General features: G+C 41.1%; 1 protein-coding gene across 3 annotated transcripts in view; it reads right to left on the bottom strand.

The window, feature by feature from the left end:
- arhgef10 (Rho guanine nucleotide exchange factor (GEF) 10) overlaps nt 1-22,604 on the bottom strand; it is a 204,024-nt gene that overhangs the window by 130,917 nt on the left and 50,503 nt on the right. For all 3 annotated transcript variants that reach the window (XM_073056767.1, XM_073056768.1, XM_073056766.1), the window contains exon 3: nt 669-953. In XM_073056767.1, the coding sequence (XP_072912868.1) occupies nt 669-953 (285 nt within the window). The remainder of the gene's footprint in view (nt 1-668; nt 954-22,604) is intronic.

The following is a 22,604-nucleotide window of genomic DNA, read 5'->3' on the forward strand; positions in this document are numbered from 1 at the left end:
TGCTCCAGATTCTAGCATTTGCTGTCTCCCGTGTTTCCAAAGTGCTGGGTAATTTGACCTGGTTCAGCACCTGAAGCCCATTGGGATGAATCTGTACTCACTCACTCCAAGCTTAATGTCCCCCTGCTGGCTAGACTTAAACACATGATGGGATTAGATGAAAAGCCTAGATAGAGTGGATGTGAAGAGAAGGTTTGCTGTCGTGGGGGAGTCTAGGACCAGAGGGTACTGCCACAGAATACAAGGACGTCCATGCAGAACAGAGATGAGGAGGAATTTCATTAGACAGTGGGTGGTGAATCTACGGAATTAATTAGCACAGACGGCTATGGAGGCCAAGTCATTGGGTATATTTAAAGCAGAAGTAGATAGATTCTAGATTAGTAAGGGCATCAAAGATTACGAATAGGAAGAAAAATGGGGTTGAGCGGGATATTAAATCAGCCATGATAGAATGGTGGAACAGACTCAATCGGCGGAATGGCTTAATTCTGCTCCAATGTCTTAAAGATTCAGCAGGAATTTCAGACAACATTGGTACATTTCAGGATGATGGTCACAGTTAGGATCATATAAAGGAGAATGGAGTAATGATCATTTTGTTGTTCTTTACACTTGTGTACTGGCAAATAATAACAAACAATCTTAATTCTTTCTGTTACAAATACCTTCTACGTTTGCCTCTGTGTTTTGGACTGCATCATCTGTATGTGGGTTCAAGTTGTTGGCTTCTGATATTTCATAGTACCCACTGTTCTCAGGTGAAGCCTCAACAGCCACTTCTTCTGTTGTGCAGTCTTGGACCCTGCCCTGACCTTGGGCATTTAGGACTGTGGGTATAAATTCCGAGACAGGCTTGCCGTCAGCTTCTGGAACCTCATCACTGTCAAAATCAAAGGCTTTTCCCTCCTCCTGATCATCATCATCAGTGTATGGAAGTTCATTTTCCAGGACTGAAGAGAAAAGCAAACAATACATTAGGTTAAAGGCTAACCATTTACGTACGAAGACAGAACTTTACAGAATAGTACAGACCTTTTGGCCCACGACATTCAGAATCAGGTTTAATATCACTGGCATATGCTGTGAAATTCGTTGTTTTGTGGCAGCAATACAGTGCAATACATAATACAGTAATAAAAAGTACAAATTACAATAAGAATGGTATAAAAAAGAGAATTAAATTAAATAAATAGTGCAAAAAGAGGAAAAAAATACTGAGGTTCAGTGTCCATTCCAAAATCTGATGGTGGAGGGGAAGAAGCCGTTCATAAAACATTGAGTGTATGTCTTCAGGTTCCTGTCCCATTTCCTCGATGATAGCAATAAAAAGAGGGCATATCCAACCTTTGTTGTTTTTTGTTTTTGTTGGTATTGTGCCAACCTGTTCTACTATGGTAATATCAATCTAACCCTTTGCTCTCACACAGCCCTCCATTTTTCTATCATCCATGTGGCTGCCTAAGAATCTCTTATATGTCCCAACTGTATCTGCCTCTATCACCACCCCAGCAGTGTGTTCCATACACCCACTGCTTTCTGTGTAAAAATTTTTTACCTCCAATCATCTTAGAATTAGGCCCCCTCATTTCTACTCTTGGAAAAAGTCTCTGGTTATCCACTCAATCCATGCCTCTTATTCTCTTAGCAACACACGCAAAATGCTATAGAAACTCAGTAGGCCGAGTAGCATTTATGAAAAATAATACAGTCCATCTTTCTGGCCAAGATCAGGCCTGAAACGTCAACTACTTACTCTTTTCCTTAGATGCTGCCTGGCCAGCTGAGTTCCTCCAGCATTTTGTCTGTGTTGTTTGGATCTGCAGATCTTCTCTTGCCTCTTATTATGTTCAACTCTATCAAATCACCTCTCATCCTCCTATGCTCCAAAGAGAAAAGCCCTATATCATTCACCTTATCTTCAGAAGACATGTTTTCTAATCTAGGCAGAATCCTAGTAAATCCTCTCTGCACCTTTTCTAAAGCTTCCACATCCTTTCTATAATGTGGTGACCAGACCAGACCACAATGTTCCAACTGTGGTTTAACCAGGGTTTTATAGAACTGCAACAGTATCTCATGGCTCTTGAATTCAGTTCCCCAGCTAATGAAGGTCAACACATCATACGCCTTCTTAACAACTCTACCAACTTGTGCAGTAACTTGGAGGAATCTATGGGTATGGATCCCAAGGTTGCTGGGCTAAAAATTCCCCAAAATATCTGATGCCCATCAAAACATGATTTTGGGAAGGGCAAAGATGTGATTTGAATATTTGAATAAAATGACATCTTTCTGCCCCACAGGACAGCAGCCCGGGATTGTAGACCAGGCCTGAAGTCTGTGGATTAAGGATCAGAATTGGAGTGCCCCAGAATTATCAGGCAAGCAGTGACTAATATGAGGGGTATTATTTGGAAAGGATATCAGAGGAACAGCATTAGGTGCATGGAACACACTGACAGGGGTGCTGGTAGAGGCAAATTCATTAGGGATATTTAAGAGGACATTTAATACATCAGGGTCAGCCACCCTGGGGATAAGGCGCAGGAGGCGGGTTGGAAGGGAACAGAGGTGTGACAGGCGTGCTGGAATCAATGCTGGGGTGGGGGCTGGCTAAATCACCTTATCTGGGGTGGGGGCTGGCTGTCCCATCAGTCTTGCTTGTCAGTGTTCACTGCCTGGAAGACAAGCGGGATTGCCTTTGTCTGTGGCTGACCCAGTGTGAGATGAGGAACTGCTGCGTGCTTGTTCTTGCAGGAATGTGGCTCCAGGACAACATCCCACACACCATCAAACTCCAGGCTAAGACACTCAGGGACTAGTGCTGGATCATAACCACTGTATATGTACTGTGTGTGACTATATGTACTCTGTTTTGCAATTTGGCTCCAAAAGAATACTATTTCATTTTGCTGTTTACATGTACATGGCTGAATGACAATTGAACTTGAACTTGAGACTATTAGATAGGCAGATGGATGAAAGGAAAATGGAGGGCTATGTGGGAAGGAAAGATCAGTTTGAGCTTGGAGTAGGTTATACGGTCGGCACAACAACATGGGTCAAAGGGCCTGTACTGTACTTTACTGTTCTGTGTTCTACAATAAATGCATAAATTCAATCTAAGAATTTTATTGATTGCAAGTGTATATTCATAAGACCAGAGAATAATAAATACATGTGTAGAACCTTACAGTTTAGTACAATTCATTCATCCTAAAATAACCACTTTAATTTGTAGTTGACATAATGTACAGGATCAAATATACGTTCTTGCAATTGAGGCCTCAAGGATAAAAGGATCCTTTTGCGCTGGTCACCAGTGACTAGTGGTGTTCCGCAGGGGTCAGTGTTGCGACTGCTTCTTCTTATGCTGTGTATCAATGATTTAGATGATGGAATAGATGGCTTTGTTGCCAAGTTTGCAGATGATGCGAAGGTTGGTGGAGGGGCAGTAGTGTTGAGGAAACAAGAAGGCTGCAGAACAACTTAGACAGATTATGGGAATGGGCAAGAAAGTGGCAAATGAACTACATTGTTAGAAAATGCATGGCCGTGCACTTTGGTAGAAGAAATAAATATGCAGACTATTCCAAACAGGGAGAAAATCCAAAAATCTATGATGCAAAGAGACTTGTGAGTCCTTGTGCCAAACACCCTAAAGGTTAATTTGCAGATTGAGTCGGTGGTGAGGAAGGCAAATGTAATGTTAGCATTTATTTCAAAAGGTCTAGAATACAAGAGCAGGGATGTGATGCTGAGGCCTAGGCCTTATAAGGCACTGGTGAGGCCTCACCTTGAGTATTGTGAACAGTTTTGGGCTCCTTATCTATGAAAAGATGTGCTGACATTGGAGAGGGTTCAGAGGAAGTTCACAAGGATGATTCTGGGAATGACAGGGTTCTCATATGAGGTATGTTTGATGGCTCTCGGCCTGTACTTACTGGAATTTGTAAGGATGAGGGAGGATCTCATTGAAACCTTTTGGATGTTGAAAGGCCTAGACAGAGTAGATGTGGAAAGGATGTTTCTGATGGTGGGTGAGTCTAGAACAAGAGGGCACAGCCTCAGAATAGAGGGGTGTACATTTAAAATAGAGATGTGGAGACATTTCTTTAACCAGAGAGTGGTGAATTTGTGGAATTTGATACCACAGGCAGCTGTGGAGGCCAAATTGTTGGGTGTATTTAAGGCCGAGATTGATAGGTTCTTTATTGGCCACAGCATCAAAGGTTACGGGGAGAAGGCCAGGGAGTGGGGCTGAGGAGAGGAAGAAAAAGATCAGCCATGACTGAATGATGGAGCAGACTCGATGGGCCAAATGGCCTAATTCTGGTCCTATGTCATATGGCCTTATTGATTTTGAATAGCTCCTCATGCCCAAGAAGAAGGCCTATTGTGTTAGGTCATGGTGATCAGGAACTTACAGCAACAACCGTTGTGCTTTAAGATTCTTACACATTGGAACAACACTAGTTAAAACCAATCCGCGTTAAAACGGTATTTCCTTGATTGATGTGCCATTTTGGAAAGCAATTTCTGAAGGTCACAATGACTGAAGATGTTCCTTTTATCCTAAATGTAATGCAGGTACCATCCACTTGCTGTCCCTTGGGCATACTTCACCATTATTGACTACAGCCCTCTGGCTGCACTGGGGTCAGAGATACTGTATGGTGCTTGCTTCTCTGAGGACCCTTTCTCATTCTCATTTCCTTAAGTGCGTTTTTGATGCCTGCAGCTTCACGCTCTAACCATTAAGCAACAATTTTTCATTTCCCATGCAGGTATAGTTGCCCATGCTTCCATTCCATTTTGTTTTAAAATAACTTGCATCCCAATTTCCTTTTCCTGATGAGCACTGAGCTATTCAACAATGCATACGGTGAGGTGCGGAGACATCTCTTGCTGAGTTAGATCACAGTATTGCCACCTATCACATTTTAATTTGTCAATACTCCTAGATCCCGAAAAGACCACTAGATTAATCTTAACTAAAGTAACTAGTTGGAATAGTTGCATTTAATTAAGTGAGTTAATAAATTCTGTGGCTGTATTTCTCTAAGTCTCTTGTCAACAGACCCTGTTGAACAGATAACCTGCTTCGAGGAACGGAAATGAACATGAGGCATTGAGCAGTTGGGCTTGGTATTTTTTTCCACTGGCCATTGCCCCTTTGATCAATTTCAGTGTCAGTCTGAACCCAGTGAAAGATTTAAGGATTTAAAGATTAGCTTTATTTGTCACCTGCAAGTTAAAAAATGCAGTATTGTTTGGGTCACTGTCCAACGTAGTCAGAGGATGTACTGGTACAGCCCACAGGTGTCACCATACTTCCAGTGCCAGTATAAACAGGCATGCCCACAACTTACTAACCCTAACGCATACGCCTTTGGAATTATAGGGGAAAACGCAGACGGTCACGGGGAGAACGTACAGACAGTGGTGGGAATTGAACACCGTTTGGTGATCACTGCTGCTGTAAAGCCTTATTCTAGTTGCTACACTGCCCTTCAATTTGTTCTCAAATAACCTAGCTATCATACCACGGGCAGATAACCAGAACAACTCTGCTGATGTCCACTACATCACATTTTTAAACAATCTTTGTTTCACAACTTACTACTTTTAATGCCTTATATTGGAACAAGGAACTCAGTTTCTGCTGCCCTCTGCAAGTCCATATTAGCCACCTTACGTTCAGTGACAGAGTGTCGGGGACATGAAGGGGGTCAGAAACTCCTGCATAACCACAACCCCAACAAATCCAAACCCGAGCAGTAAAATGTCTTGAAAATTATTCTAAACAACAGTGGATTCCAGTTAATTGGGCCATCGGTTTAACAGGCAGTTGTTTATTTGAGACAACTCTTGAAGGACAAAAAACCAAATTGAGAAAATAACCGGATTCCTTTTGTTTATTTGGGACAGTATGCCGCTTAATTGAGGCAGGAGATTATTGCAAACGTTTCTAACTAGCGTCAATTGTGTGCACTTGTGTGGTCATTAGACGCTATACCGTGCTTAGAGTGATCAGTTTTAAATAGCATCGATTGAATGTGCTTATTTTCATGTCACTGAGAGAAATAAGCAGCAGGACAATTTTGCTCAGTGCTGTTTCAAGCATTCAGGCTTGGAGATGCCAGAAATAGCCAGGAGTGAAAATGAAATGATTTTCCTACTTTAGCAAGTTGGGAATTACAAAGTGCTTTAAGGTATCCACAATCATCTTGAATTTACAATGAAAATAAAGATTTGGAGGATGCAATCGCCTCAAGCACTGCATGAAGGCAGTCCATTATCTGCACGAAGTGTCTGTACTGATTTTGTTCATTTGCAGTCAATCAAAAAATCACAGCTAATGAATTCCTCCATCGGTAACTATAAGGAACCAATACACTAAGGGTATTGGTAATGTTCTAATTTGTTCTGCATTTCATTTAAATACATAATTTGTTACTCAGTTAAATGGTAGTTTATCTTTTTAATATTTTTTAACTATTTCCATGTAACTTCAGCTAATTGTGGCAGCTCTTTAATTGGACAAAAATATACTGGTCCCAATGTGTCCCAATTAACTGGAATCCACTGTATTCACAATGTCACTTTTCAGAAGGAACTATTCAGCCCCAGATGGATAAAATCCTGAGTCTATTTTTGCTTTTCATATTAAAACGATCGTGGATGTGCAAGTTTAAGGAATGGTTTTCAGTCAGAAGCATGCGAACGAACCAGAATGGGCTGCCGACAATGGTGGTGGAGGCGGAAAAGATAGGGTCTTTTAAGAGACTTTTGGATAGGTACATGGAGCTTAGAAAAATAGAGGGTTATAGGTAAGCCTAGTAATTTCTAAGGTAGGGACATGTTTGGCACAACTTTGTGGGCTGAAGGGCCTGTATAGTGCTGTATGTTTTCTATGTTTCTATGATTCCTAATCAATAGTGACGATTGATATGATATTTGTGTTACAGACAAGAGGTGGCATTAACCACACTTTGACTTACAGTTGTGTAGATTCCAAAGCTCCCCCATTTGGATTGAACTGTATCAAGAACTCTGGAGAATTCAGAAATGGCAAGGTGACAAGGGGAGCTAATGTGGGCAAAAGGGATTAAAATGAAGAGGTGGGCTGAAAGGCCTGCTTCTATACAGATTGGCTCTTTTCGAGAAATCATTTCAGCTGAGGCTTTCCCTCATGGATATCAGTGCTGAGATACACTTGAGTAGTAATGTTATGCCAGAAATCTTCCCTCCAAAACACACATACATACAAACAAAACACAGCAAGGAACTGCACCATAAAGGCTAACAGCTTGACACATTTTGTAGTCAAATTTTATCCAGAAATAGAGCACTGAATGTGACCGATAGCTGCATAGGAAAAGCTGACCGCAGGAAATTAAACCCTCGTCCTTTTTTGTTTTAGAACAGATACTCAGTGTGACTACAACACAGTGCCAGGGATGATGGTAGAGGCAGATACAGTCATGGTGTTTAAGAAGCACAGAGGCAGACACATGAATATGCAGAGAATGGAGGGACAGAGATTGTATGTGGCTAGATGGGTTCAGTTTAATTTGCCATCATGGTTGGCATAGATAAGGTGGGCCAAAGGGCATGTTGCTGATCTACGTTCTATGTTCTTCATACTCTCTGTCCTCCTTAATTTTTTCACCATTATGTGAGAGGGGCACTTGAAACATGGAAGATTTACAGCTTTGCTTGTGGATCTTGATGTGGGAGGGTAACATTGATTGATTGGAGCAGATTGGTGGAGCACCATAGTCCTTTGTTTTCCAGTGCCTGAACTAGGCATATCACACACACACACACACACACACACACACACACACACACACACACACACACACACACACACACACACACACACACACACACACACACACACACACACACACACACACACACACACACACACACACACACACACACACACACAGTTTGTGAACCCTGTAGAATTTTCACTATTTCTGCATAGATATGACCTAAAATGTGATCAGATCTTCATGCAAGTCCTAAAGCTAGATAAAGAGAACACAATTATAGAAATAGCACAAAAAAACATATTGGTTCATTTATTTATTGAGAAAAAATGATCCAATACTATATGTATTTGTTGGAAAAAGTATTTGAACCTTTACTTTCAGTAACTGGTGTAACAACCTGCACCGCAATAACTTCAGCCAAACATTTCTGGTAACTGTTGATCAGTGCTGCACATTGGATTTGAGGAATTTTAGGCCACTCCTCCTTACAAAACTGTTTAAACTCTGGAGTCTTGCTGGGCCTCCTCATGCACTGCTTATTTCAGGTTCTTTCACAACATTCCTACAGGATGAAGGTCAGAACTTTGATTCAGTCATACCAAAACATAAATTTTCTTCTTTTTAAACCATTCTGTTGTTGATTTACTCTTGTCTTTCAGATTGCCTTGTTACATTATCCAACTTCTATTCAGCTTCATGACAGACCGCTACTCTGATACTCTCCTGTACAATGTCTTGATACAACTTTGAATTCATTGCTTCCTCAATGATTGCAAGCTGTCCAGGCCTTGAGGCAGAAAAGCAGCCCCAAACCATGATGCTCCTTCCAGCACAATTCACAGTTGGGATGAGGTTTTGGTGTTGGTGTGTAGTGCCCTTTTTTATCCAAACAGCAATGTGCATTTCTGTCAAAGTTTTGTCTCAACTGTCCACAGAACATTGCCCCAGAAGTGTTATAAGACGTCCAAGTGGTTTTTTACAAACTTGAGACGTGCAACAATGGTTTTTTTTTTTGGAGAGCAGCGGTTTCCTCCATGGTGTCCTTCCATGAACACCATTCTTGTTCAGTCTTCTTCTGAAAGTGGACACATGAACAGAGACATAGCAAGTTCTAGGAATTTCTGCAGGTCTTTTGCTGTTACCCTTGGGTTCTTTTTCACCTCCTTCAGAATTGCACATTGTGCTCTTGGTGTGATCTTTGGAGGATGCCCACTCCTAGGGAGAGTAGCAACAGCATTGAGTTTCCTCCATTTGTAGACAATTTCTCTTACTGTGGACTGATGAACACAGGTCTTTAGAAATGCTTTTGTTGGCCTTTTCCAGCTTCATGAACTTCTCCAATTACTCTTCTAGACCATTCTGAAAGTTGTTTGATTAAGATATGGTGCACATAAACAGATCTTTTTTGAGAAGAGCAGGCTCTGTCAGTAATCTGACTTTGTGTGTCCTTTTTTTTAATATATAGGGCAGGGCATCTCTACAACCCACATTTCCAATCTCATCTCATCGATTGGAACACCTGACTCCATATAGATTTTGTAGAAGGCATTACCCCCGATGTTCACATACTTTTTCCAACAAATACATGCAATATTGGATCAGTTTTCTCAATGAATAAGTGAATAAATGTGTTATTTATTTAACTTGGTTCTCTTTATTTGATTTTAGGGCTTGTGTTAGGATCCAATCATACTTTAGGTCATATTTATGCAGAAAAAGAGAAAAATCTAGTGTTCACAAACTTTCTAGCACCACTGTATATGTATATATTTTTTGTGACTGTTTGTTTACTGATATCTTATTTGTGCTTTCTGCTGTGTATGACTGTCGATGCTATGTTTTGCACCCTGGCGCCAGAACAACACTGTTTTGTTTGGAATAACCATTCATGGTTATTCATGTATGGTTGCATGATGATTGAACTTGAACTTTAAGTTGGGAGAAGTTCAAAGGAGATGTACAGGACAAGGTTTTTTTTACACAGAGTGGTAGGTACCTGGAATGTGCTGCTGGAGGTAATGGTAGAGGCAGATACAACAAGACTTTAAAGAGGTCTCTTAGGTACCTGAAAATGCAGTAAGTGGAAGAGTATGGTTTAGTTTAGTTGGACATTTGATTACTAATTAAATTGGCTCAGCAGTACACTGTGGGCCAAAGGGCCTGTTCCTGTGCTTGATTTGCCAGATTCCTCATCGGGTCACACTGATAACTTAATCTGCCAAACTTCTGTCAGGCAGGAGAGGGCCGAGTTGATTCAGGTGATTAGAAATAGCAGAAAGCTACTGAATGAAGCTTGTTTTAATACTTTAAATAATTATTGGTGAGCTATTTATCTATTTTCAAATGTCTGAACCTTCAGAAAGACTGAAAGCCCCGCTTGGGTTTGATGGCGTAGATCGGAGGAACAGATTCACGGGCTGTTGAAGTTTCTATTCCAGCTGTTTGGTGGGTAAGGCTTGTTCTGGCAGGGTCTGAGATCCTGCAGGGTTGTTACCCTCCCAGCACATTATCAGTGAAAGGTGAAGTCTGCAGCACATTTGTAATCGCAGGCAAGCCTCAGCAGGCAGTGAGTTCTGGATAAACTTATGCCAACTGGATGTCTGGGCTACAGACAAGAACCCTAATTGTATTTTGCAAGTAAGTGGAAACATAACTCCACCATGGACAGTCCTAAGCGCATTTGCGGAGGGAGGGGGGTTGAGCATGGGGTGAGCAACCCCCTGCAGTAATAACCAAGGGCTACTGAAACACCAATAAAAGCTCTCAAGATCTCATCCCTGGGAGAAGAAGGATCTTATTAAGAAGACATATTAAGTTGTACGGTGAAAGCAGGAGCTGATCAACCTTCTATCAGATCAGGACAGAGCTGCTGTTGGCCTACGCCCCAGTAGGGATGATGGGCTTGAGAATAAGAAATGGAAACAGAAAGGAAACGAAAAATACTTACATCAAAGGAAGGTTTTGCAGATGAGAGGTCACTAAGTAACCCAGGAAAGACCTCAGGCCCTTCTGCCCACACTGTCCATTAAGCACCATCTACACTAGTCCCATTTGGCAGCAGCTTGACCATAGCCATCTCTACTCTGGTGACTCAATCTTGATACCTCAAGCGTTATGACAGTCTCTATCTCCACTACCTCTCAATATCAAACACTGATGATATTATTGGAGCTTGTCACCTTTCATTATCAATGGAACAAATGATCAAAAGTACATTTCCTAAAGTGAAGTCACCATTATCCTCTGATACCAGGTACTAATCGGTAACTTTAGCATTACTGTAGACAGGTCAGAATGGAACTCTTGCACCGGAGAGTGAAGAGCGAGTCACCAGGCCAAAGTGGCCACTGTTTTAAGATGCTTGATGAGAAAGTGAAGTCTCTAAACATGAAATAAGGATTCACCTGACATTAAGAGTCATTGGCATCTCTGTGGAAAATTGTTTGCTGTTTTTGTCAGCCTACCTCCACAGTGAAGACACTTATCAAGATGAGTCGAGGAAGGAAGGAAAATTCAGCGGCTCACCAGAGGATACAACATGTGGATATTGTAAATACATGCTTGCGTCATCAAATGACAGTCTCTCTTTGAGACTAGTGGAAAGCCCGACAGTAGATATTTCCTGGCATTATTGTTCTTATATCTGGCTCTCCGGTCAGGAATATTCTCATGGAACAGTATTGTATAAAAGACCATCCACTGTGAGTTATCAATAAATTGGTCATAAGACAGGGGAGCATTCAGCCCACCAAGTTTGTTCCACCATTCCATCATGGCTAATTTATTATACATCTCAACCCCATTCTCTTGTCTTCTCCCCACAAAACTGAAGAGAGGACTAAAGAGGGAATATAGGAAGTTAAGTTTTTTTTCAGTTAGAGGAAGAATAAAAGAGAGGTGAGACTTGATATTAGATCACTGGAAAATGATGCTGGTGAGGCAGTAATGGGGGACAAAGTAATGGCAGATGAACTTAATGGGTACTTTGTATCTGTCTGAGTGGCCTACTTCTGCTCTTATGTCTTATAGTTTGGAGCTAAACATCCAAGGATACACATTGTATTGAAACAACAGCAGGTAGATGTTGGGAAGGGTTTGGCTCTGTTGGTAAAAAAGAAATTAAGAAATTGCAAGGGTGAAAAGACCTTGATGTGAGTTTCATGCAGGCTTTCAAACAGCAGCCAAGATGTGGGACATAGAAAAGACATGTAAACAGGGTGATGTTGCAATATTCAAGGGAGATTTCAATGTACAAATAGACTGGGAATATCAGGTGATGGATTCCGAGAGAGAATTTGTAGAATGCCTATGAAATGACTTATTAGAGCAGCCTATGGTTGAGCCCACTGGGGAAAGGCAATTCTGGAATGGATGTTATGCAATGAACCAGATTTGATTAGGGAGCTTAAGAAAAAGGAACCCTTAGGAGGCAGTAATCATATGATAGAATTCACTGCAGTTTGAGAGGGAGAAGATAAAGTCTGATATATCAGTATTACAGTGGAGTAAAGGGAATTGCAGGGGTATGAGAGAGAAGCTTCCCCAAGTTGATGGAAGGGAACACTGGTAGGGATGCTGGCAGAACTGGAATTTCTGGAGGCAATTCTTGAAAGATCATTACCAGTGCCACCATAATTGCTTCAGCTACCTCTTTCAGACCCTGCATTGTAGTCCATCTGGTTCAGGTGACATATCTACTTCAGACTTTACATCTTCTCCATAATAATAGCAACTACATTCACTTCTGCTCCCTGACACATTCAAATTTCTGTTATATTGCTAGTGGCTTCCACAGTGAAGACAGATGCAAAATACATATTAAGTTTATCCACCATTTCTTTGTCCCCATTACCACCTCTCAAGTATCATTTTCCAGTGGTCTGATATTCACTCTCATATATCTGAAAAAATCTTTTAGTATCCTCTTTTATATTACTGGTCGACTTACCTTCATATTTCATCTTCTATCTCCTTTATGGCTCTTTAATTGCCTTCTGTTGACTTTTAAAACCTTCCCAATCATGTAACTTCACATTAATTTTTGCTATATTATATGTGCTCTCTTTTCCTTTTATGCTGTCATAGTGCAAAGGCAGTTTGAAAAAAATGTAATTTTTCTTATGTTAGAGGTCACATTTTAAAGATCAAGGGTCAACTTTATTCACCATCTACAGTTCTTACAAACTTGCTGTGGTGCATTGATGCATCATGCAACAAAAATAACAACATCCAACTATTATAAAGATAAGGAATAAAGTTACTGGTTAAAGTACGGATATGGAATAAAATATGCATAGATATCAGCATGTATTTACAAAGTGACCAGCATTATAACAAGTGGTTTAAAGTGCAGTGACTGAGTTAAAAGATGGAATTGTGAGGTGGTGGGGGTGGGGGATAATTAGAATGGTTGATCAGATTAACTGCCCTGGAGAAGAAACTTTTAAGATGGCATGAAGTTTTTCTAGGAGACTCTGTACATCAGGGCCCACTGTCTCAGTCACTGCTGAAGAAGTGAAATGTCTTTCAGACCATGGGCAAGCTGTTCTACAATCTAAATATGAATGACGAGGTCAGAAATACTAAAAGTCTGGAAAATACCTCCTGTTTTAGCTGTGGAAGATAATCACAAGAGCTGCTGCCATATGACATGTCAGATCATTGTCTCCAGATATTATTAAAAGCACAACCACTGGCAACTTAAAAGAGCATCTGATGTCCCAGTGTATTTATAAAACCAAGTCAGACCAACTCAAGCAATGAGCTCCATGAAGTGTGATAGAACTGAAAACACAGAACAGTACTGTACAGTACAGGACCTTAAGCCCACAATGTGGTACTGACCTTTACACCTAATCTATGATCAATCTAATGCTCCCTTCATACATGGAATACCCACCAGGGTTCTGAAAGAGATAGCTTAAGAGATTGTGGAGGCATTAGTAATGATCTTTCAGAAATCACTAGGTTCTGGAATGGTTCCGGAGGACTGGAAAATTGGATATGTTACTCCACTCTTTAAGAAAGGAGGAAAGGAGAAAAAAGGAAATTATAGGGCAGTTATCCTGACTTCAGTGGTTGGGAAGAAGTTAGAGGCCATTATTAAGGATGAGGTTTCAGGGTATTTGGAGCCACGTGATAAAATAGGCTAAGGGCAGCATGATTTCCGCAAGGGAAAATCTTGCCTAACAAATCTGTTGAATTTCTTTAAAGAAATAACAGGCAAGATAGACAAAGAAGAGTCAGTGGATACTGCTAACTTAGATTTTCAGAACGCTTTTGACAAGGTGCTGCATGTGAGACTGCTTAACACGAGCCTATGATATTACAGGAAAGATACTAGCATTGAACAGAAGATTGGCTGACTGGCAGGAGGCAACAAATGGAAATAAAAGGGGCTTACTCAGGTTGACTTCCATAAGACCATAAGACAAAGGAGAAGAGTTAGGCCATCTGGCCCATCGAGTCTGCTCCGCCATTCAATCATGGCTGATCCTTTTTTTACTATCTCCTCCTCAACCCCAGTTCCCGGCCTTCTCTCTATAACCTTTGATGCCATGTCCAATCAAGAACTTATCAATCTCTGCCTTAAATACACCCAACAACCTGGCCTCCACAGCCGCATGTGGCAACAAATTCCACAAATTCACCACCCATTGGCTAAATAAATTTCTCTGCATCTCTGTTTTGAAAGGACGCTCCTCTATCCTGAGGTTATGCCCTCTTGTTCTAGACTCTCCCACCATGGTTTTAGTGACTGGTGATGTTCCACAGGGGGTTGGTATTGGGATAACTTCTGTTCACATTGTATTTCAACGATTTAGACGACAGAATTGATGGAATTGTGGCCAGTTTTGCGGACAATAAGAAGATAGGTGGAGGGGCAGGTAGTGTTGAGGAAACAGTCTATCCTAGGACAGAAATTTTGGGAGAGTGGGCAAGAAGCTGGAGATGGAATACAATGTACAAAAGGGTATAGTCATGCACTTTGGCAGAAGGAATAAAAGCACAGACTATTTTATAAATGTGGAGAAAAGTAAAAAAAATCAGAGGTGCATAGTGACTTGGGAGTCCTTGTGCAGGATTCCCTAAAAGTTAACCTGTAGGTTGAGAAGGTAGTAAGGAAGGCAAATGCAATGTTCACACTCATTTTGAGAGGACTAAAATATTAAAGCAAGAATACAATGCTGAGGCTTCATAAAGCATTGGTCAGACCGCACTTTATTGTGAGCAGTTTTGGCCTCTTTATCTAAAAAAGATATGCTGACCCAGATCACAATCACAAGAATTATTCCAGGTATGAAAGGGTTAATGTGTGTGAAGCGTTTGATGGCTCTGGGTCTCCATCTTGTGGAGTTTAGAAGACTGAGGGGGGATCTTGTTGAAACCTATTAAATATTGAATGGCCTAGACAGAGTGGGTGTGGAGAGGATATTTCCTATAGTGGGTGAGTCTAGGGAAAGAGGGCACAGCCTTAGAATAGAAAGATGTGCCTTTAGAACAGAGATGAGAAGCAATTTTTTTAAACTAGAGGGTGGTGAATTTATGAAATTCATTACCATGGATGGCTATTGACACAGTTATTGAGTATTTTTAAAGGAGATGTCGATAGGTTCTTGATTAGTCGGGGTGTCAAAGGTGATGGGGAGAAGGTAGAAGGGGTTGAGCAGGATAATAAAGTAGCCATGATGGAATGGAAAGACGATGAGCCAATGGCCTAATTCTGTTCCTAGGCCTTATGGTCTTATGGTTTATGGTCTTACAGCCCTCCATTTTTCTACCATCCATGTATCTATCTAAGATTCTCTTAAATGTTCCTAATGCATCCGCTTCTACCACCAATCCTTGTAGGGCATTTCATGCACCCACCACTCTCGATGTAAAAAACAACTTACCTCTGATATTGTCCCTAAACATTCCTCCAATCACTTTAAAATTCTGCTCCCTGCATTTGGCCATTTCCTTCCTGGGAAAAAGTCTTTTGACTATCTACTCTATCTATGCCTCTCATCTTCTTGTATACTTCTATCTAGTCACCTATCACCCTCCTTTGCTCCAACTAGAAAAGCTCTAGCTTGCTCAACCTACTCTCATAAGACACACCCTCTAATCCTAGCAGCATTCTGGTAAATTGTCTCTGCAATCTTTTCACCAAAGTTTTCACATCCTTCCTATAATGAGGTGACCAGGATGTCTACTACCTTCTCTGAAGGAGATTTCAGCCAGAAGCTGGGTGATTGCTGATAGAAGACAATGATCAGCTTCAAACTGAGCCAAATATCTAGCCTGATCCGTATGTGAAATGTATAGAAAGAGGCAACACGGTGGCGCAGTGGGTAGTGCCGCTACCTCACAGCTCCAGAGAGCCCGGTTCGATCCCAGCCTCAGGCTTTGTCTACGTGGTGTTCAGGCACTCTCCCCATGAGTGTGTGGGTTTCTCCTTGATGCTCCAGTTTCCTCCCACTTTCCAAAGACGTGCAAGTTGGGGTTAGTGAGCTGTGGGCAAGGTATATTGGCACCGGACCATGGCGATACTTGTGGGCTGCCCTAGAACTCAGACTGTGTTGGTCGTTGATACAAACAATGCTGTATGTTTCAATGTTTGTTTTGATGGACGTGTGACAAATAAAGCTAATCTTTATCTTTATCTCTTCATAAATTTATGCTCTCTGGAATTCGATATGTCAATCCTGGGAAAGTGGTACTGGTTGTCTCATACTGTCTATTCTTCTCATAATTTCAAAAACTTCTATCAGGTCTCCTCTCAGACTTCACTACTCCAGAGCAAACAACCACTGAGTTTAGTAAAACAGCACAAACAACCCCACCTTCAAGCTGGTTTCCAACAGCCAAGCATTGAGACTTTGTTATGGACTGAATCTCTGCTGTCCCTCTTATTAACAGCAAGTCCTCTTGCAGCTAGGCACAACTCTAACGTGGGGGAAGATGGAGGAGAAAGAATCAAAACTAGTTTGTCGGAAATAATTCAAGGAAGTTTGGCGTCGATGAATGCCAAGTTTGAATCAGACAACAGATCTCTCTGAAACTTTATCTGCACAGGTTTTTTCGAAAAGGTGGATGGCATGGAATGGAACATTTTATACTGAACAATAACCCATTTTTCCAGCTATGTTGCTGATTTGCACATTTTTGTCACAATAAAGGCATTTGTGATTTCTGTAAGAATCTCTAGCCGTGCATATTTTTGATAATGAGAAGCAGTGGATACTCATAAAGTATGAGTTACCTTTTTGGGGAGCACTAGCTTATTTCCAGAGATAATTTTGCCTACATTTATTTTATTTTATAAGTTATTTTCTCTCTTTTTGATCTTAATTTTCTATTTCTTTTTTAACATTGTAACAGGATATAACTCTATTTAAAAATAAAAAAGAATGTTGAATTACGATGCAAATGGTATTGCCCTGGAGAGCGTGGTAGAACAGAAAGATACAGGCACATTGTACCCTGACAGTCATGATACAGGTAGAACAGGATAGTGAAGAAGGCATTTTGTACTCTGGTTTTCATCAGTCGGGGCACTGAATACTGTACAAGGGTTCAGATATGTTAAAACTGTGCAAGATGTTAGAGAGACCACATCCATGTCCATTTCTGGTCACCCTGCTATAGGAAGGATGCCATTAAACTGGAGAGTGAGCAAAATTTTACCAGGACTGGAGGGTTTGAATTATAAGGGGCAACTGGACAGACTGGGGCATTTTGCCCTGGAGGACGGGAGAATGAGAGGTTCATTTGTAGAGGTTTGGCCAGAGGATGGTGAATCTGTGGAATTCATTGCCACAGATGGCTGTGGAGGCCAAGTCACTGGGGACATTTTCAGCAGAGGTTGACAGGTTGTTGATTAATCAGAGTGTCAAAGGTTATAGGGAGAAGGCAAGAAAATGAAGTCAAGGGGGATAATAAATCAGACATGATGGAATGGCAGGACAGACTCAATAGGCCAAATGGCCTAATTTTACACTCCTGTTTCTCGTGGTCTTTATAAAATCATCAGGGCCATTTCCCAGGGTAAGGCAGTCTCAAACAAGAGAACAGAAGATTAAAGTGAGAGGGGAAAGGTTTAAAAGGCAGCTAGGTGAGCATGGATGACTTGATGATTTCAACAGTCACGACTCCATTTCTCATCACTATTGCCTTCCTTTGATGAAGGCAATTACAGTCTGGACAGGCAAGTGTATGCTATGCAATGGCATACGGGAAAGTTGTGGGCATGTTACATTGGCATCAGAAGCATGGAGACACTTGCCGGGTGCCCTCGTGGGCTGTGTTGGCCTTTGTCGCACACATCACATTTCACTGTATGTTTTGATGTACTGTACATGTGACAAATATAACTAATCTTTACAGTTGTCCAAATAATGGAGAAGCACCTTGCAAATGACAAGAGTAGTAATGACAGTGATTTTGTGGCTTTGATTGTTATGAAAGAAAAAGAGAAAATAACACGGTCATAAAATAATACTTGCATCAAGGAGAGGGATATGGAAGAGAGCGAGTTTCAGGGAGGGACATGCTGATAGTTGGAGCTGGTCAATATAAAGGAGGTGGAGGTGTCAGATGTTTTGGAAAGCAAAAGGATGGATAAATTCCTAGGGTTGAATGAGATCTGTCACCGAGCACTGAGGGAAGCAAGGAATGCTGTGGAGATTTCTGTATGTTCATTCCCAATAGGTGAGGTACCAGAAAGCTGGAGGTTAGCTAATGATCCTCCTTTGTTTATGCAGGGCCGCAGGTAACTGCTCTGCATATGACCATAAGAAACTGCAGAGAGATGTGTATTTACCTCAGCACCTCATGGAAACCAGCCTCCCCTTCATGGACTCTGCCTACCACATCCCACTGTCTCAAGGAACCAGCCAACATAATCCAAGACCAACCTACCCCAGACATTCTCTCTACTCCCCTCTTCCATCGGGCAGAAGACAGAAAACCCCCAAGCTCAAGGACAGTTTCTATCCCACTGTTAATAGACTTAAGCAGACCTCTTGCACATTAAAGATGAATTCCTGAATTCTCCCATCTACTTAATCATGGCCCTTGCATTATTTTCCATAACTGTAATGCTATATTCTGTGTTCTATTTTATAATATACTTATTCTTGAAATTACCACGCAAAAATGCTGATGTACTTTCTGTATGAAATGAGCAAAATTTTCAGGGTGGGGAGCTATTGCATTTCTTTATTTTCCTGTAAATGTCAGCAAGAAAATATACCTCAATGTAATATATGGCAACATATAAGTACTTTGATAATAAATTTACTTTGAGTCTCACGATAATGATCCAGAATTGAGAAATTCCAGTTTTCCAAAGACACACGTTCTCCTCCTCTGACGTCTGCACAGTCACATTCAGGGTCTGTTGGGAAAGCAAATTTGTCCCCAAAACTTGGTTCTTTCCTGCGCCCAGTAGGTACAACTTCATAGTTTGAGGTGGAAAGGATTCTACAGAACAGTGACCTTGTAAAACCTTCAGCTAATGAAGAGTACAACAAGCACTCTGCAATGCAAGTCAACAAGCACTCTGTACCAATAACAAATGTCAGGCTTTTCAGAATATATGACTCTAGTAATATGCCCACAGTAACAAAATTTAATTTGTTTTTTCATAATTGTACTCCAACTCTCCTCTGCGAACACAATATAATAACTTGAAATAATTATTATTCAATGTTCCTGCCCTTTTGGGTTAATTCTTCCTAAAGTATACTCAAAGACAATATTATTATCATATGCTCAGTTTAGTCATATTAAAACCATCCAGCAAGTGACTGAATGCATATGATAAACTTGGCACGCATGAAGCAAGTGGCCCATTCCCAGATCTTCAGTGAAACCCAAGCCAAAAGCAGCCTCTCAAGTCCAGCCTTCAAGTGCCACGTAGACATGAATACAGAATCTCAGACCCAACCAAAGCATACATTCCAAACTCTGAGCAACACACTTCACAGTTCCAAACTCTAACATCTGTTACCATCATTTTAATTAAATAGATTTCAAAACACATGTTGCGCTGCAGAATCCCCACTGCCTTTCTCTACTTTCATACACTTTCTAACCATACTTACTTGATCCACGTCCCTCCATCCTACACATTTCCTTCAGCAGTTTTGGACTTTTTCCCTCAACTTGAAAACTCTCTCTAAATTTAGATTTATAACTGCAGTAAATATTAACTTAAAGGTGTCTCTAGAGTCAGAGCATTTCAACAGTAAGGTGGACAAAGGAACACTGGAAAAGTAACATTTATAAATATATCCTTATGCTTTGTGTTAAAGCACAAACTTTAAAATGGAAATTACCTTGATGCTTTTCCCCTTTTATCTAGAAGAGCATCTCTAATGAGAGTGTTGTGGAAGCCACTTATAAAGCTTAACCAAACATCATTTCTGGCTCCCTCATTATAGGAATGATGTGGAAGCGTTGAGAGGGTGCAGAGGAAATTTACCAGGATACTACCTGGATTGGACACCATGTCTTATGAGGAAAGGTTGAGAAATCTGGGCTCCTCTTTTAGTAGAGAAGGATGAGAAACAACTTGACAGAGGTGTATAAGATTATAAGAGGCATAGATCATGTGGACAGCTGGGGTGGAAATGGCTATTACGAGAGGGCTCATTTTAAGGTGTTTGGATTAAAGTACTGTATAGGGGCGATGCCAGGGGCAAGTGTTTTTAAATGCAGAGTGGTGGGTGCATGGAACACTCTGCCAGGGTTGGTGGTAAAATCAGATACATTAGGGACATTTAAGAGACTTAATAATTAATGCTTTTTACAAATTGAATACGAGTAAGAAACAGAATTGGAACATCGAATATTACAGCACATAATCGGTCCTTTTGCCAACAGTGTTGTGCTAATCATAAGACTATAAGATAGAGGAGCAGAATTAGGCTGCTCAGTTTACTAAGTCTGCTCTACCATTCTCTCATGGTGGATTGGTTAACCCTCTCAACCCCATTTTCCCCGTGTTTGATGCCTTGACTAATCAAGAACCTATCAACTTTTGCCTTAAATATGACTTGGCCTCCATAGATTCACCACTCTCTGGCTAATGAAATTCCTCCTCATCTCTGTTCTAAATGGATGCCCCTCTATTTTGAGGGCATGCCCACTATAGGAAACTTCCTCTCCACATCCACTCTGCCTAGCCCTTTCAATATTTGATAGGTTTCAATGAGATACACCCCGCCCCCCACATTCTTCTGAAGTCCAGAGAGTAGAAGTCCAGAGAGTACAGGTCCAGAGCCATCAAACGCTCCATATACATTAACCCTTTCACTCGCAGAATCATTCTCGAGAGTCTTCTAACCTACACTAAGATCAATTAAACCCTTCTCACCCACATAGCCCTCCATTTCTCTATCATCCATGTACCCGTCTACGAGTCTCTTAAATGTCCCTTATGTACCCATTTCTACCACCAGCCCTGGAAGTGTGTCCTATGCACCCACGACTTGTCTAAAAAATTTACCTCAACATTTCCTCTAAATAGCATGGAAAAGCTGGGAGAGTGAAGGTGCCACTCCAGTACAGCAACAAATAGGGGATCCTACCGAAGGAAGTAACCTTTCTCAGCAATTATCCTCCCTTTATTGTCTCCACACTGCACTGTGCTCTGCTTGTTTCCTTTATACTTGGAATGTGCACTATTAAATGCAGAGATGATGAACAGGAGAGCAAATTAAAGAGGATGTCCTACCTCTACCCAACATAAAACTGAAGATAGCCACTTCCACTATTAACATCACTGTACAGCCTCATACATGTCTGGAATTCACCTTGTCAAATCATTACTTTTTGGTTGCCAAATGATTCTCTTGCTGGATTGAACCCTTCATGAGGGGAGATTCACAGGTCAAGAGGGGCTGAAATGAAAAGACCATGTAGTGGAAAGGGAGATATTGCAAATCTTCATGAAATGAAAGTGAAATAATCCCTGCAATGCATACCAACTTGTGTAAAATCCTTTTCTTCAGCTCATCAGCTGGAATCAAAGCTCAGTTTAAGTAAATAAGTTAACATGTCACTGTATTTCATAAGACCATAAATGAAGGAACAGAATTAGGCCATTTTGCCTATCAAGTCTGCTCTGCCATTCCATCATGGCTGATTTATTATCCCTCTCAACTCCATTCTCCTGGCTTTTCCTTGTAAACTGACACCCTGACTAATCAAGAACCTACCAACCTCTGCTTTAAGTATACTCACTGACTTGGCCTCCAAAGCCATCTGTGGCAATGAATTCCACAGATTCACCAACATCTGACTAAAGAAATTCCTCCTCACCTCTGTTTAAAGGGATACCATCTTGTTATTTCACCTCTCGTTTTTGAAAGCCGAATCTATCACATCAGCATAACTGATCTACATCAGACTTCTAAGATATTATTGCCCTTGATCTTTTACCTGGAGTGAGAACAGAATAATTCATTTACTGTCCACCCCGGGACATTTTGTCCACCAGCTGAGAACGCAGACAACTATACTATCAAGCATCAACTCTCATGCTGAACCACGTATCACCGTTTACTTTTAACCTTTTCTGATAAAGCACATAGTCTGCTTTGGTTCATCCATTATCTGTGGGGTCCTGGGAAAACCATGAGTCACACCTCTCACCAATAAACTTACGTGCATTTATTGCCAGCAACTGGAGACCAATTTGTCCTGAATTACTAATTACATAGAACACAGAACAGTACAGCACAGGAATAGGCCTGTTGACCCACCATGTCTGTGTCAAACACAATACTAAATTAAACCTAATCCCCTCTGTCTGTACATGAT

This window comes from Hemitrygon akajei, chromosome 9 (assembly GCF_048418815.1).
Source record: "Hemitrygon akajei chromosome 9, sHemAka1.3, whole genome shotgun sequence".
Taxonomy (NCBI): domain Eukaryota; kingdom Metazoa; phylum Chordata; class Chondrichthyes; order Myliobatiformes; family Dasyatidae; genus Hemitrygon; species Hemitrygon akajei.